A 12,914-nucleotide genomic window follows, 5' to 3' on the forward strand; every position below is an offset into this window, starting at 1 on the left:
CGCCCCCGCCCTGCGTCTGGCCCGCCCAACCCGGAGGCATGTTCCCGCCCGCTGCGCGGCGGCTGGGTCCAGGCCTGCGCGTCGGACCACCGGTGGTCCCTGGCCCGGGTTTGGCGCACGCGGAACTGAGGCAGAGGGGCTGCGGCGGAGCAGCGCTCGTGAGGCCCCCCAGCGCGGTTCCGATTCCGCTCTAGGAGGCCGGGCGGACCCTGTCTCACTGGTTCTGGCCGCCCCGCTGCCCTTTGACCCAGAGAGCTTAGGTTCCTGCGGCGAGCTCTAGCTTAAGATGTCTTACAGCTAAACCTAAAACGGAGGGCAGGGCGGCTGTAATACTGTTAGGAATGGTAACGTAGATGGTGACCACGTGGGGAGCGGGGAGCGAGGAGCACCTGGAGAGACCGTGGAAGCTCCTGCCCTTTCCCCCACACTTGGTCCTGCGGGTCTTGTCCAGCTGGCTGTTCCTGAGTTCTATCCTTTAGTAGTAAAGCGGAGATGTAGCAAAGAGCGTGTGTCTCTGAGGTCGGTGAGCGCTCAAGCAGATTAATGGAAACCATGGAAGCTGGCGTGGGACCCTTTGGTCAGAAGCACAGAGCAAGTATCTAGAACAGTACTAAGTACCTGGGAGCTGTGGAGCCTTTTTGGATGACTCAGTGGATGACCAACACTTGAACACCTGCAGGAAGACCCACCTGGAGACCCATCAGTCTGTGACGTCTTAGTGGACTCCCTTCCTGCCGAGAATTTCATGTTTACTCTTAGCTGTCTGATAAAAGCTGTGCTTGAACATTTCCGAACTCGTCTACCGTCAACTCATCAGAAAGATACCAACTCCTGCAAAAGATACCAACAGACCAGAACTGAGTCTACTTTTCAGAGATGAATGCTGATGGTGTGAATAGCCCAGCCTTCCTTCAGGTGGCTCAGATAGAACTTTCAAAGAAAACAGGCTGTGGATCTGCCGCACAGGATAAAAAAAAAAAGTATCAAGTATCGTATCATTTAATAAATTGAAGATACGAATTGACCACAAAGAGAGCTGCGTAAGGTTTCAGGCTTCATTCTCAGAGAACAGTGTTTGGAATGAAGAAGATGGTGACCAGATTATGTCCTGCAGGCTGGGGCACACCTGTGGGATAGGAATCTGTCATGTGGACAAGGACCTAGACACACTCGAACACACTCAAGAGACATTGACTCTTTGGTAGACTGGAGTAGCTCTCTATCTGTGGTGACACTGAAGGCTCTGAGAATCTTGACCTTGGGAAGAAACTGACTGCAGGAGGTATGATTCCACAAGAAAGACCCCACCTATGGGAGTTGCACAACATCAGAAACGGCATCATGCTTGAAGAGACGCCAGGGCCCTACTCAAGTTCCCTAACATTTGAAAGCCTGGTTTACCTCGTCCGTTGCAAGGGGAGTGACAATGCTTACCTTAAATGGGATTTTATCATCACAATGTCAGAGGACATGCCAAGGAAATTCTGTTTGATCTTTGGGTTGGTTCTCTTACACCTGAATTGAGCAAGGACTCTCTCAGTGCTCAGTATCATCTTTTCATCTTTCTCAAAGAATGACCCAGGGAGGGTTTAACAATGAATCTGAGGAGACAGTGGAAGCTCTGGCCTCATACTTATACTGGGTCTTCTCCTAGCAACTTGTCCAGTGTAGCCATCAAGACAGATGAAGAGGAGATTGCTCCAGAGTCCTACAAACCCTGGTGGAAAATGTTTGTCTAGATTTCTAATTACGGACCCCTGCCTCTCACATTGAAAGGAGCATTTTAGCACTGAATCCTGAAATGGGAGGGATATTGCAAGTCCTAATTATAGCCATTCCTTTGCTTGCAAAGTCAGGGAGAGATAAGGAAAGGTGCCTTTGTGGCAGTATTAGGACTGAAAACCCTGTCCCTTGTCTCCCAGACAATGTTTTTAGTCACTGCACCATCTGCTTCCCTACAGATAGGGGCAAATTAGCTTTCAAAACACTACACCCTGTAGGAAACTGACTTTAGGGTCAATAGTATGCATGCATTGACTTAAGAAGTAGTTAAGCTACAGAAAAGTGTTGATGCTAGTTTTCTTTCCTTGACATATTTATTAATAATTTAGGCTACCAGGAAAATAGGATGCCTTCTGGCATTGATATGAGTTGTACATTTTTCTATGTCGGCTAGAAAAGTGAAATTAAGCCAAGAGATTAAGATGTTAGATCGTGACGTTAAAATAATGTTAGATGTCCCTTAACATAGGCAAATAATGCAAGGTGTGGGGGTAATGAAATACCTGTAAGTCATTTTTGCTTTTTACTGTGGCTTTTGATTATGGTTGGCTTATAGTAGTTATGTTTTTATCGTCTTTAAAAAAAAGTTACCCAACTCCTCTATCCAAATGTACATTTCCTTTCAAAGTAGATAACTTGTAAGGTCCTGTACTTATTCCAGTAATGTTTAAAATGTTCTTTAGGGGCACCTGGATGGCTCATTTGGTTAAACAGCAGCTGCCTTCTGCTTGGTCATGATCCCAGGGGCAAGTTGGGCTCCCTGATCAGTGGTAAGTCTGCTTTTCCTTCTCCCCCACCCCACCCAACCCCACTCATGCTCTCTCTCTCCCTCAAATAAATAAAATCTTTAAAAAATAAAAAAAGAGGGGCAGCCTGGGTGGCTCAGCGGTTTACTGCTGCCACCTTTAGCCCAGGGCCTGATCCTGGAGACCCGGGATCGAGACCCATGTCAGGCTCCCTGCATGGAGCCTGCTTCTCCCTCTGCCTGTGTCTCTGCTTCTCTCTCTCTCTCTCTCTCTCTCTCTCTCTCTCAGTGTCTCTCATGAATAAATAAATCTTTTAAAAAGTTTTTAAAAATTAAAAAAAGGGAATCATAAACAGGAATGGAGAAGTGAAAGGGTTGTACATGAGAATGACTATATAAATTCCATTCTGTGCACAAAGAAACCAGGGGTCTCCCAGAAACATGAGTGCCTGGTACAGGCGAGAGGAATGAGGATCTGCCGGAAGCGGCTCCCTTTGGGCCAACTGATTTGTGCTTTAGCAAGAATTATAAGTGCAGTGGACTAAAACACATCTAATATGTTTAAATCCACCAATTTATAATGGCACTAAAAAAAATACCTGACACCTCATTTTGGTGCCACGTCATTCTTTAGAAAACCAGTAAGTAAAGGGAGAAAAAAATCAAGCATTTATCCTGTACATTAGTATAACCAAATACTTAACCAGAAGTTTCTTTTAGAAATGTTTTCCTAATGATCAGTGGGGTAAGGATGAGGTTAGGATTGTCACTGAACAGTGTCTGCTGCTTGGGGTGCTTCAGCCAGTAGTTCTTAGTTTGAGCAAAAACTTTTATTGCTTGCCACAAGTAAGGAAACAGGGAGATGGTTCTGAAAGCACTGTTTCCCTTTGGGGTTAGTGCAGGGAGCTTTTATTCAGTGTGTTGGGGGGGGTGGGCATGGTGCTTGATACATTATTTTAAGTATTTTGTTACTTAGGCACTTTGATTCACTGTGCAAACTTAGCATGTCAGCATGCTAATATATACACTGTATGTTCAAAAAATAGCAGAAAACCCTACCCATAGAAGGAGATCTTAGTATGATAGGTTCTAAAGGAGCCTTCTGCCCAGGTCCTCAGCTCCAAACTGGCTCAAGTAAGGGTGTATCAGTTGGAACACCTGGTTATATGTCTCCTTGATGGGAGCTTCTTATTCTGCAAAACAGATACATTCTTTCCCTGCTTTTGTCCCTTCTCCCTCCTCCCTTCTGCAGATAGCCTTCTGATCTAAATATCCCTCCATTGCTTCCTAGCTAATAGGATGTCTTTGCCATTGCTAATAAATGGATGGTTGTAGGCCAAACAAAAACAAAACACAAAATAAACCAACAAAAAACAACCAACCAAACAACAACAACAAAAAAACCCTGAATCTTATCAAGGCTCTAGACCAAGTTACCAATTTTCAGGAAGCATAGGGACAGAGAAACATGTTGAAAGTGATTTAGCCAGCAACATACAGCCCAAGAAACTACCAGAAAAAAATGTCATTTTCTTTCAAAAAAAATTGCAAGGAAAAATAAAAGGAGAGAAAACTAACAGAGTAAGAGATACTTAAGAGATAAATCAACTAATTACAATTTATTATAAATTTGGAAATTATTTGCATGCTGATTATGCACACTGACCAAAGACAGTTGTAGAAATCAGAATAATAACTGGATATCTGAAGCTAGAAAGTAGGTATTACTAATTTTTTTAAAGAGACATTTATGGTTACTATCACATTATATCATATCTTTAGAGATAATACTTTTAGAGATAAAAACTTAAATAGGGGATCCCTGGGTGGCGCAGCGGTTTAGCGCCTGCCTTTGGCCCAGGGCGCGATCCTGGAGACCCGGGATCAAATCCCACGTCGGGCTCCCGGTGCATGGAGCCTGCTTCTCCCTCTGCCTGTGTCTCTGCCTCCCTCTCTCTCTCTGTGACTATCATAAATAAATAAAAATTAAAAGAAAAAAAAACTTAAATATTTGTGGGTGAAATGATGTCTGCAATTGGCTTCAAAATTATATGGGAAGTTGAGGGGAATAGATGGGAATTTAGGTGACAGTAGATGACCAGGAATTGGTGATTTTTGAAGCCAGTGGATAGGAATACTAGGGTTCATTATATTTTACTTTGTATGTTCAAACATTTCAAAATTAAAAGTTAAAAAGCAGCAGAGGGAAGGTGTGGTTAGGGGAAGGCACTAGCCTTTGCCCTCACTGCTCAGCAGCCAAGGGAAGCACACAATTCAGGTCATTCTCCGCAGGGGATGATGAAAGTGAAGGCTTTTCCTAAGTTCAAGAGCATCAGAGGGTGTGTTAAATGAGAATGTTCTCAATCACATTTTGGAAAGAGGAAAACAGAAATGAACGTATTTGGTGGATACCTAGGCTCTGCAGCTTCACCCTCCAGGGTGGGCCTCTGGGCCTCTGCTCTCACAGCCCCTTTCAAATCCACAGCAAGGAGTGCTCTTGTCCATGCAAAATGAACACTCCATTTAGATTTCTAAAAATAAAGGAAGAGAGTTTTATAAGATCACAAGCTCAAGTGAGGACAGTGACCAGAAATACACAAATTTCACAGAGAGTGCTCCAGAGAAAGGATGTTTAATCCCGTTTATATATGGGGTTGGGTTTTTTGTTTATTTTTGTTACATCAAGAGTTACAAATCATCATGATGAAGGACCTTTCAGACAATTACAAACTTTATCTTTTGTTTTTAGTATGTGCAAGGTTGCTAGCTTTGGAAGTGTGGGAATAGAATTTAGGGAGATTTTTACTCTTATCTTTAGCTTGGAACATTTCTTTTAGGTTATTGGCTAATGAAGAGATGTATGAGATGTAGGATGTGTGCTCAGAGCGGAAAAGAGCTCATACTTTGAAGTTTGGTGAAGACATCCTGACCTTAGTAAAAGTATAGCTTCCCTGGGAGCCCAGGGGCAGGGCCCACAAACATTAAAACTTGAAAATTTCCTTTATTACTTTCAGGATTCCAGCTGGCAGATGGTGCCACATCTGTGCAGGAAAGGAAAAAACCAAAGAGACGGTGAAGGCCATGAAGGATCGTACAGGGGTTCCCGTGCCCTGGTTCAGAGACCTTAGAACAAGTGACATAGGCAGATCTGATCCAAGGACCCAAAGGGGACACACAGGACCAGCAAAGAGGGTCCTTGACTTCACTCAGGATAGAAATCAAACTTGAGCCAGGAAGAAGTGAAAGTAGGGTTTATTAAATCGTGTAAGTGATACAGTATAGCAGGTGATTGTCTGGGAGACTTGGAAAGGAAGGGAGTGTAAGTCTCTTTGTTGCTTAGGGCTAGGAGTTTATATTGGAAAGGGGTCCGGGGTACATGTTCATTCAGGAATCCAGGGTAGGTTCTGATCAAGGGCAAGTGACAGGTAAAACAACAGGTGTTATTTTATAAATCATTGAAGGAAGTGGGTATTGATGACATTTCCAGCTGAAATTTCTTTGAATGTCCTGGAACATGTTTGGGATCTAGTTTTTAGATGTTACCAGGTGTTTGGGGTCCTCCATGAAACTTAGAAAATGATTTAGCTTTCTTGCTTTGCTTTTGGAGTAGGAACATAGTTTCTTTGGTTTATTCAGATGCAAGGTGAAATATAGAACACGAGTGGGGCCTAGCATAGAAACGACAGAGAGAGAGCCTTTCTAAAAATGGAGTTCCTTCAGTTTCCCTACCGCACAGCAACAGCATTCTTCAATCTATGGCAGCCTTCCTGTTCCCAGAAGGGACACACAACCACAGGAGCATGGCCTTTTCATTCAGATTATGTGCCCCTTCTTGGATTCATGGTGCCATTAGTCTAGTCATGGATCTGAAAATCCTGCAGTAACTAATTTTTTTTTGACTGTCTTCCTCTTTTTTTTTTTTGTATATTTTTTTGTTGGAGTTCAATTTGCCAACATATAGTATAATACCCAGTGCTCATCCCTTCAAGTGCCCTCCTCAGTGCCTGTCACCCAGTCACCCCATCACCCTGCCCACCTCCCCCTCCATTACCCTTTGTTCTCAGAGTTAGGAGTCTCTCATGTTCCGTCACCCTCTCTGGTATTTCCCACTCATTTTCTCTCCTTTCCCCTTTAATCCCTTCTATTTTTTATATTCTCCATATGAATGAAACCATATAATGTTTGTCCTTCTCCAATTGACTTACTTCACTCAGCATAATACCCTCCAGTTCCATCCACATTGAAGCAAATGGTAGGTATTCGTCATTTCTAATGGCTGAGTAATATTCCATTGTGTGTATATATATATATATATCACATCTTCTTTATACATTCATCTTTTGATGGACACTGAGGCCCCTTCCACAGTTTGGCTATTGCTAACAAGCACATGAGAAAATGTTCTGCATCACTTGCCATCAGGGAAATACAAATCAAAACCACAATGAGATACAACCTCACACTAGCGAGAATGGTGAAAAATAAGACAGGAAACAACAAATGTTGGAGAAGATGTGGAGAAAGGGGAACCCTCTTGCACTGTTGGTGGGAATGTGAACTGGTGCAGCCACTCTGGAAAAGTGTGTGGAGGTTCCTCAAAGAGTTAAAAATAGACCTGCCCTACGACCCAGCAATTGCACTGTTGGGGACTTACCCCAAAGATACAGATGCAATGAAACAGCGGGACACCTGCACCCCGATGTTTCTAGCAGCAATGTCCACAATAGCCAAACTGGAAGGAGCCTCAGTGTCCATCGAAAGATCGATAAAGAAGATGTGGTCTAGGTATACAATGGAATATTACTCAGCCATTAGAAGTGACAAATACCCACCATTTGCTTCAACGTGGATGGAACTGGAGGGTATTATGCTGAGTGAAATAAGTCAATCTGAGAAGGACAAACATTTTATGGTCTCATTCATTTGGGGAATATAAAAAGTAGAGAAAGGGAATAAAGGGGAAAGGAGAAAAAATGAGTGGGAAATATCAGAAAGGGAGATAGAACATGAGAGACTTCTAACTCTGGGAAACTAACTAGGGGTGGTGGAAGGGGAGGAGGGCGGGGGTGGGGGTGACTGGATGATGGGCACTGAGGGGGGCACTTGACGGGATGAGCACTGGGTGTTATTCTATATGTTGGCAAATTGAACACCAATAAAAAATAAATTTATAAAAAAATTTTGTCCATCGAAAGATGAATGAACATTTAACTGTTTTCCAATTTTTTTCTCATAGAAACCTCTTTTACATAGAGCACCCATTAATACCTCTTTACCCCTATGGGCATCTTATCTGAATTCACCTCCCCAATCCCCACTCTGCCACAATCCAGCTTGGGACTCTCCTTTAGTTTCTCCTTAACACATATCAACACCTGACATCACATTAGATATTTGTCTTTTTTGCTTTTCCCTAGTCTTCAGGAAACAGCCCTACTGTTGAACCAGTTGGTCAGGTACCAAACATGAGCTGCTTTCTTTCTCTCATACCCCAAGCACAATCTATCAAAACATCCTGTAAAAAGTGTGAGAATAAACTTGCAGCCTAGGTCAAAGCTCCCATTCCATTTCTGTGAAGTGCACTGATACCAGTTTCTGAAACAGCATGTTTCTGTAATCCCCAGGCATTCTGAAGACATTCAAGGTCATGCTAGAACTAAAGGTGGGAACATGAGGTTTACGCATGTATGTATTTTTAAATTTTGTAATAAACAATCTTTTTATTTTGAGGTAATTGTGGATTCATGTGTAGTTATAAAAATAATACAGCAATATCTCATATACACTTTATGTGCTTAACCTAATGGTAACATCTTGCAAATCTATAGTACAATATCATAACTGGATTGTTAATATTGATACAGACAAAACACAGAACAGTTCTATCATTAATAAGGATTCCTCTTGTTGCCCTTTCATAGCTGTAGCCTCTAAAACCCTGACCAGAGCATGTTTCCTAGCAGTCCTCTCTGAGCCAGGGCTTCTCAGGCTTTAACATGCATACAAATCACCTGTGGAGCTAGGTAGAGACGGATTCTGCTTCAACAGGTCAAGCTGGATCCTGAGATTCTACATTTCTAACAAATTCCCGTGTGATGCCAGTATTCCTGGTCCATGGACCATACTTTGAATAGTGAGGACATTTTAACAAAATACCCACATGATTTGCATGAACAGCAAAGTCTGAGAAGCTGTATAGTACAGCTGAAGCTGTAGGCATTAAGGAACTTTTAGGAATATCCTGAGAGCTATGGCATGATAAGCTGTGGGCTAGTTTCTGGGAATAAGTCATTTTCTCAGGGTACAGATGATGCCATTATGTGCATACAAACATCGGTAGTTCCCCAGGGTAGCAGACAAAGGATTATAATATGTGGGAAATATTCAAGATCAGCTATATTTGTTACTTAATCCTCACATTAACTCTGAGGCAGGGACTATTATAATTGCCAACTTCTAGATGAGGCTAATGGTTATGGTCTCAGATTCTACAGCTAGGTTTAAATAAACTTGTTGTGTTCAAAGTTCACAGGTTTAAGCTGTCCTGAATCCCCTGGTTCAGCACTCTGACAACGATGAGAGAAGCAGAGGGGTCTCCATCGTGCAGGATGGCCAATGACCTTGTGCTAGCATTCATGCTGGGCATTTCTGGGTCATCTCTCCCCTGCACTTGAAGCTGAAGAGCTAAGCCTCCCTGCTCCTGCTGTCACAGGCCCAATCCCCTTTCCCCTTCCCTTCCGGTTCTGCTAGACTTGGCTGACACCTGAGCATCAGAGGCTGGAAGGAAAATGCAGGCTACTGAAAACCAAAGAAAGGGACTGCGGGTCTCCTGGCGGCAGCGGCGGCGGCGGCTCCAGAGCGGGTGGGACTGCGGCGGCCAGAGGCATGGCAGGGCAGGCGTTTAGGAAGTTTCTTCCCCTCTTTGACTGGGTTTTAGTCGAAAGGAGTGCAGCTGAAACTGTAACCAAAGGAGGTATCATGCTACCAGAAAAATCTCAAGGGAAAGTGTCGCAAGCAACAGTAGTGGCTGTTGGATCGGGTTCCAAAGGAAAGGGTGGAGAGATTCAACCAGTTAGTGTGAAAGTTGGAGATAAAGTTCTTCTCCCAGAATATGGAGGCACCAAAGTAGTCCTAGATGACAAGGACTATTTCTTATTTAGAGATGGTGACATTCTCGGAAAGTATGTGGACTGAAATCATTCTTAAAACGGGATGAAGCGAAACTGCCCATTCCAGTGAAGTAGTGAAATCTTGCATCATTGTAAATAATTTTCATGTCTCTCTTTTATAATAAACTAATGGTATTCAAACTAATGATAAAAAAAAGTGACCACCTCCCTTCCTGACCCTCACATTCCTGACAACTTGCAAACACCAAAATGTTATGCATCACTTTTGTATTCCAAGAATACAAAAACAATTCAGTTATGTGCATTGTATATAGAAGATAAGTCCTGTACATATTTTGGGAGATTTATATCACGGTATTTCTCTTTTCTTGAGCAGTTGTAAGTGGTACTGTATTTTAAATTTCAGTGCCTACATGCTTATTGAGACATAGCCTAAGAAATCTTGAGAAAGAAGAACAAGACTGGAGATTACCACAATCCCAGATTTCAAGATATACTACAAAGTTATAGTAGTCAAAACATTATGGTACTGGCATAAAATAGAACATAGATCATAGAACAAAATTGAGATCCCAAAAGTAAACCCATGCTTATATGGCCAACTAATTTATAACCAAGGAGGCAAGAATTTTTGTTCCTTTGTTCCTTTGTTAATCTATAACAAAGGACGCAAGAATATACAACAGTCTCTTCAATAAATGGTGTTGCTAAAACTGGACAGCTACATAGAAAAGGATAAAAACTAGGCCACTTTTTTTAAAAACTGGGTCACTTTCTTACATGATACACAAAAATAAACTAAAAAATGGATTAAAGACCTAAATATGAGACCTGAAGCCATAAAAACTCCTAAAACAAGACATAATTTCTTGGACATAAACCTTAGCAATACTTTTCTAGATATGTTTCTTCAAGCAACAAAACAAAAGCAAAAACAGACTATTGGACTACACCAAAATAAAAAGCTTTTGTACAGTGAAGGAAACCATTGACAAAACAAAAAAGTAACCTCTTGAATGGGAGAAAATATTTGCAAATCATATATCTGATGAGGGGTAATACCCCAAATATATAAAGAACTTATACAACTCCACACCAAAAAATAAATACATAAATAACCTGATTTTAAAATGGGCAGAGGACCTGAATAGATATCTTTCCAAAGAGGAAGTACAGATGGTCAACAGACACATGAAAACACTCAATATCACTCATCACTGGGGAAACACAAATCATAACCACAATGAAATATTACCTTACACAAGTCAGAATGATTAGTATCGAAAAGACAAGAAATAGCAAGTGTTGGTGAGGATATGGAGAAAAGGAAACACTCATGCATTGATGGGAATGTAAATTGGCACAGTCACTGTGGAGAAGAGTATAGAAGTTCCCCCCCAAATTAAAAATAGAACTACATATGATCCAATACTTTTACTACTGGGTATTTACCTAAAGAAAATGAAAACACTAAATCAAAAATATTTATGCACCCCTATGTTCATCACAGCATTATTTACAGTAGCCAAGATATGGAGGCAACCTAAATGTCCATCAATAGATGAATGAATAAAGAAGGTGTAACACACACACATGGGCATATACACACATACAGGAATATTACTCAGCCATAAAAAATGCAGTCTTGCCACTTGTGACAACATGGATAGACCTAGAAGTTATTACACTAAATTCAGTGTATAGAATTGTCAAGTCACTATATTGTACACCTGAAACTAATATAACACCATATGTCAATTATATCTCAATAATGATACAAAATGATTTTGGAAACTACTTTTAAGTAGACATAAGTTTTTGTTGAAATAAGGTTTGATAGAATGACTTTATTTAATTAAAGTCAAATTTATAATTTTATAGTCTTATACACTTAACAGATATAATATTTGCTTATCTGCTTAGTAAGTCCAAGTAAAATAAGAATGTATGCCTGTATTTTATGTAATGCTAACAATTAGGAAGACATGGTTGTTTTCTAATGAAACCTACAATATCAAAATAATCTTTATCAAAGATTTACTCAAATCAAGTGAATTTGAAAAATAGTTCTATATTCCCAGGAATTTTAGGAATATTTAATTTATATAAGCACTTACTTTTATCTAAACCAATGAAGATAGAGTTTCTTTAAGGAATTTTATAAATTAATTTGGTAACACCATCTGGAGGTGGGAAAATATCACATATACATACAGATAGACATAAGTAGAGATTCTGTGGTTTTCATTCTAAAATTTTAACCAGGAGTCAGGTATAAATACAGAATACAAAACTCCCTACTGTGTATAAGTGTTTGTCCTTGCCCCTGCCCTTCTTTATATTTTTATCTAAATTGTGTTTCTGATAGATGGAAGAAGTGACAGTTACAGGCTCAATATGGGGGCTAAAACTCTTCACTGTATTTGTGGGAGGAGAGTTTTAAGATTGTCATTGCCCCAATATGTAATCTTACAGAAGCTGTGGAGCTAATCTGGGCTAAGGGATTGAGGAGACACTAGACATTTGGGTGTATCCAAATCCCATATGAGTGGGTAAAATAGCCAGTCTACCTCCAATTAGTTTTTTTCCTTTTCAGCAATAAGTGATTGCTTTTGGGATCCCTGGGTCTTTGAGACCCCTGATGGGGGAGCATAGAGTTTGAGTGATTACAAGGAGTTGAGGAGCTAGAATGGGAAGGGAAGGTCTGTGAGCAGAGGGATGCAGGAGTTAGCGGTATGAAGGGTGACATATCAAAAGATCTAAGGGAGCTGAAGAGAAGATTGGAGGTGATAAAAGGATGAAGGCATGAAGGGATGAGAGAGGATACATCTTGGGACGCCTGGCTGGCTCAGCAGTCGGGCGCCTGCCCTTGGCTCGGGTGGTGATCCCGAGATCCGGGATCAAGTCCCACATCGGGCTCCCTTCGAGGAGCCTGCTTCTCCCTCTGCCACTCTCTCTCTCTCTCTCTCTCTCTCTCTCTCTGTGTCCCTCATGAATAAATAAATAAATCTTTAAAAAAAAAGAGAGAGAGAGGATACATCTTAGATGAGACAGTTTGGGGAGATACTAAGTTTCCCAAAGGAGCCATCGAAATGGCAAATTACCCTTAGTAAAGTAATGCCAACAGAAAAGGAAGTAAATAGAATGAATTGCCATACTGATGAAGCATATAGTTAGTGAGGGTTTGGGAAGGAGAAATTTCAGTTGACTGAAAAGCTGCCATATTCTTAATGGTATCTAGCAAACAAAGAAGCTTG

General features: G+C 41.3%; 1 protein-coding gene and 1 long non-coding RNA gene across 2 annotated transcripts; both read left to right on the plus strand.

Annotated features, from left to right (window-relative positions):
* Positions 1–29: 29 nt before the first annotated feature.
* LOC111097973 lies at positions 30–6,503 on the plus strand. The gene is made up of 3 exons (XR_005366464.1): positions 30–1,729; positions 2,466–2,552; positions 5,542–6,503. It is a non-coding gene; the product is annotated as an uncharacterized LOC111097973 (long non-coding RNA).
* Positions 6,504–8,648: 2,145 nt separating this feature from the next.
* Positions 8,649–9,808, plus strand: LOC100687092 (10 kDa heat shock protein, mitochondrial-like). The gene has a single exon (XM_038551672.1). It carries the CDS (start codon positions 9,413–9,415, stop codon positions 9,719–9,721), a length of 309 nt encoding a protein of 102 aa, XP_038407600.1. The 5' UTR covers positions 8,649–9,412; the 3' UTR covers positions 9,722–9,808.
* The last annotated feature ends 3,106 nt before the right edge of the window (positions 9,809–12,914 follow it).

Source organism: Canis lupus, chromosome 11, assembly GCF_011100685.1.
Source record: "Canis lupus familiaris isolate Mischka breed German Shepherd chromosome 11, alternate assembly UU_Cfam_GSD_1.0, whole genome shotgun sequence".
NCBI classification, from domain to species: Eukaryota; Metazoa; Chordata; class Mammalia; order Carnivora; family Canidae; genus Canis; species Canis lupus.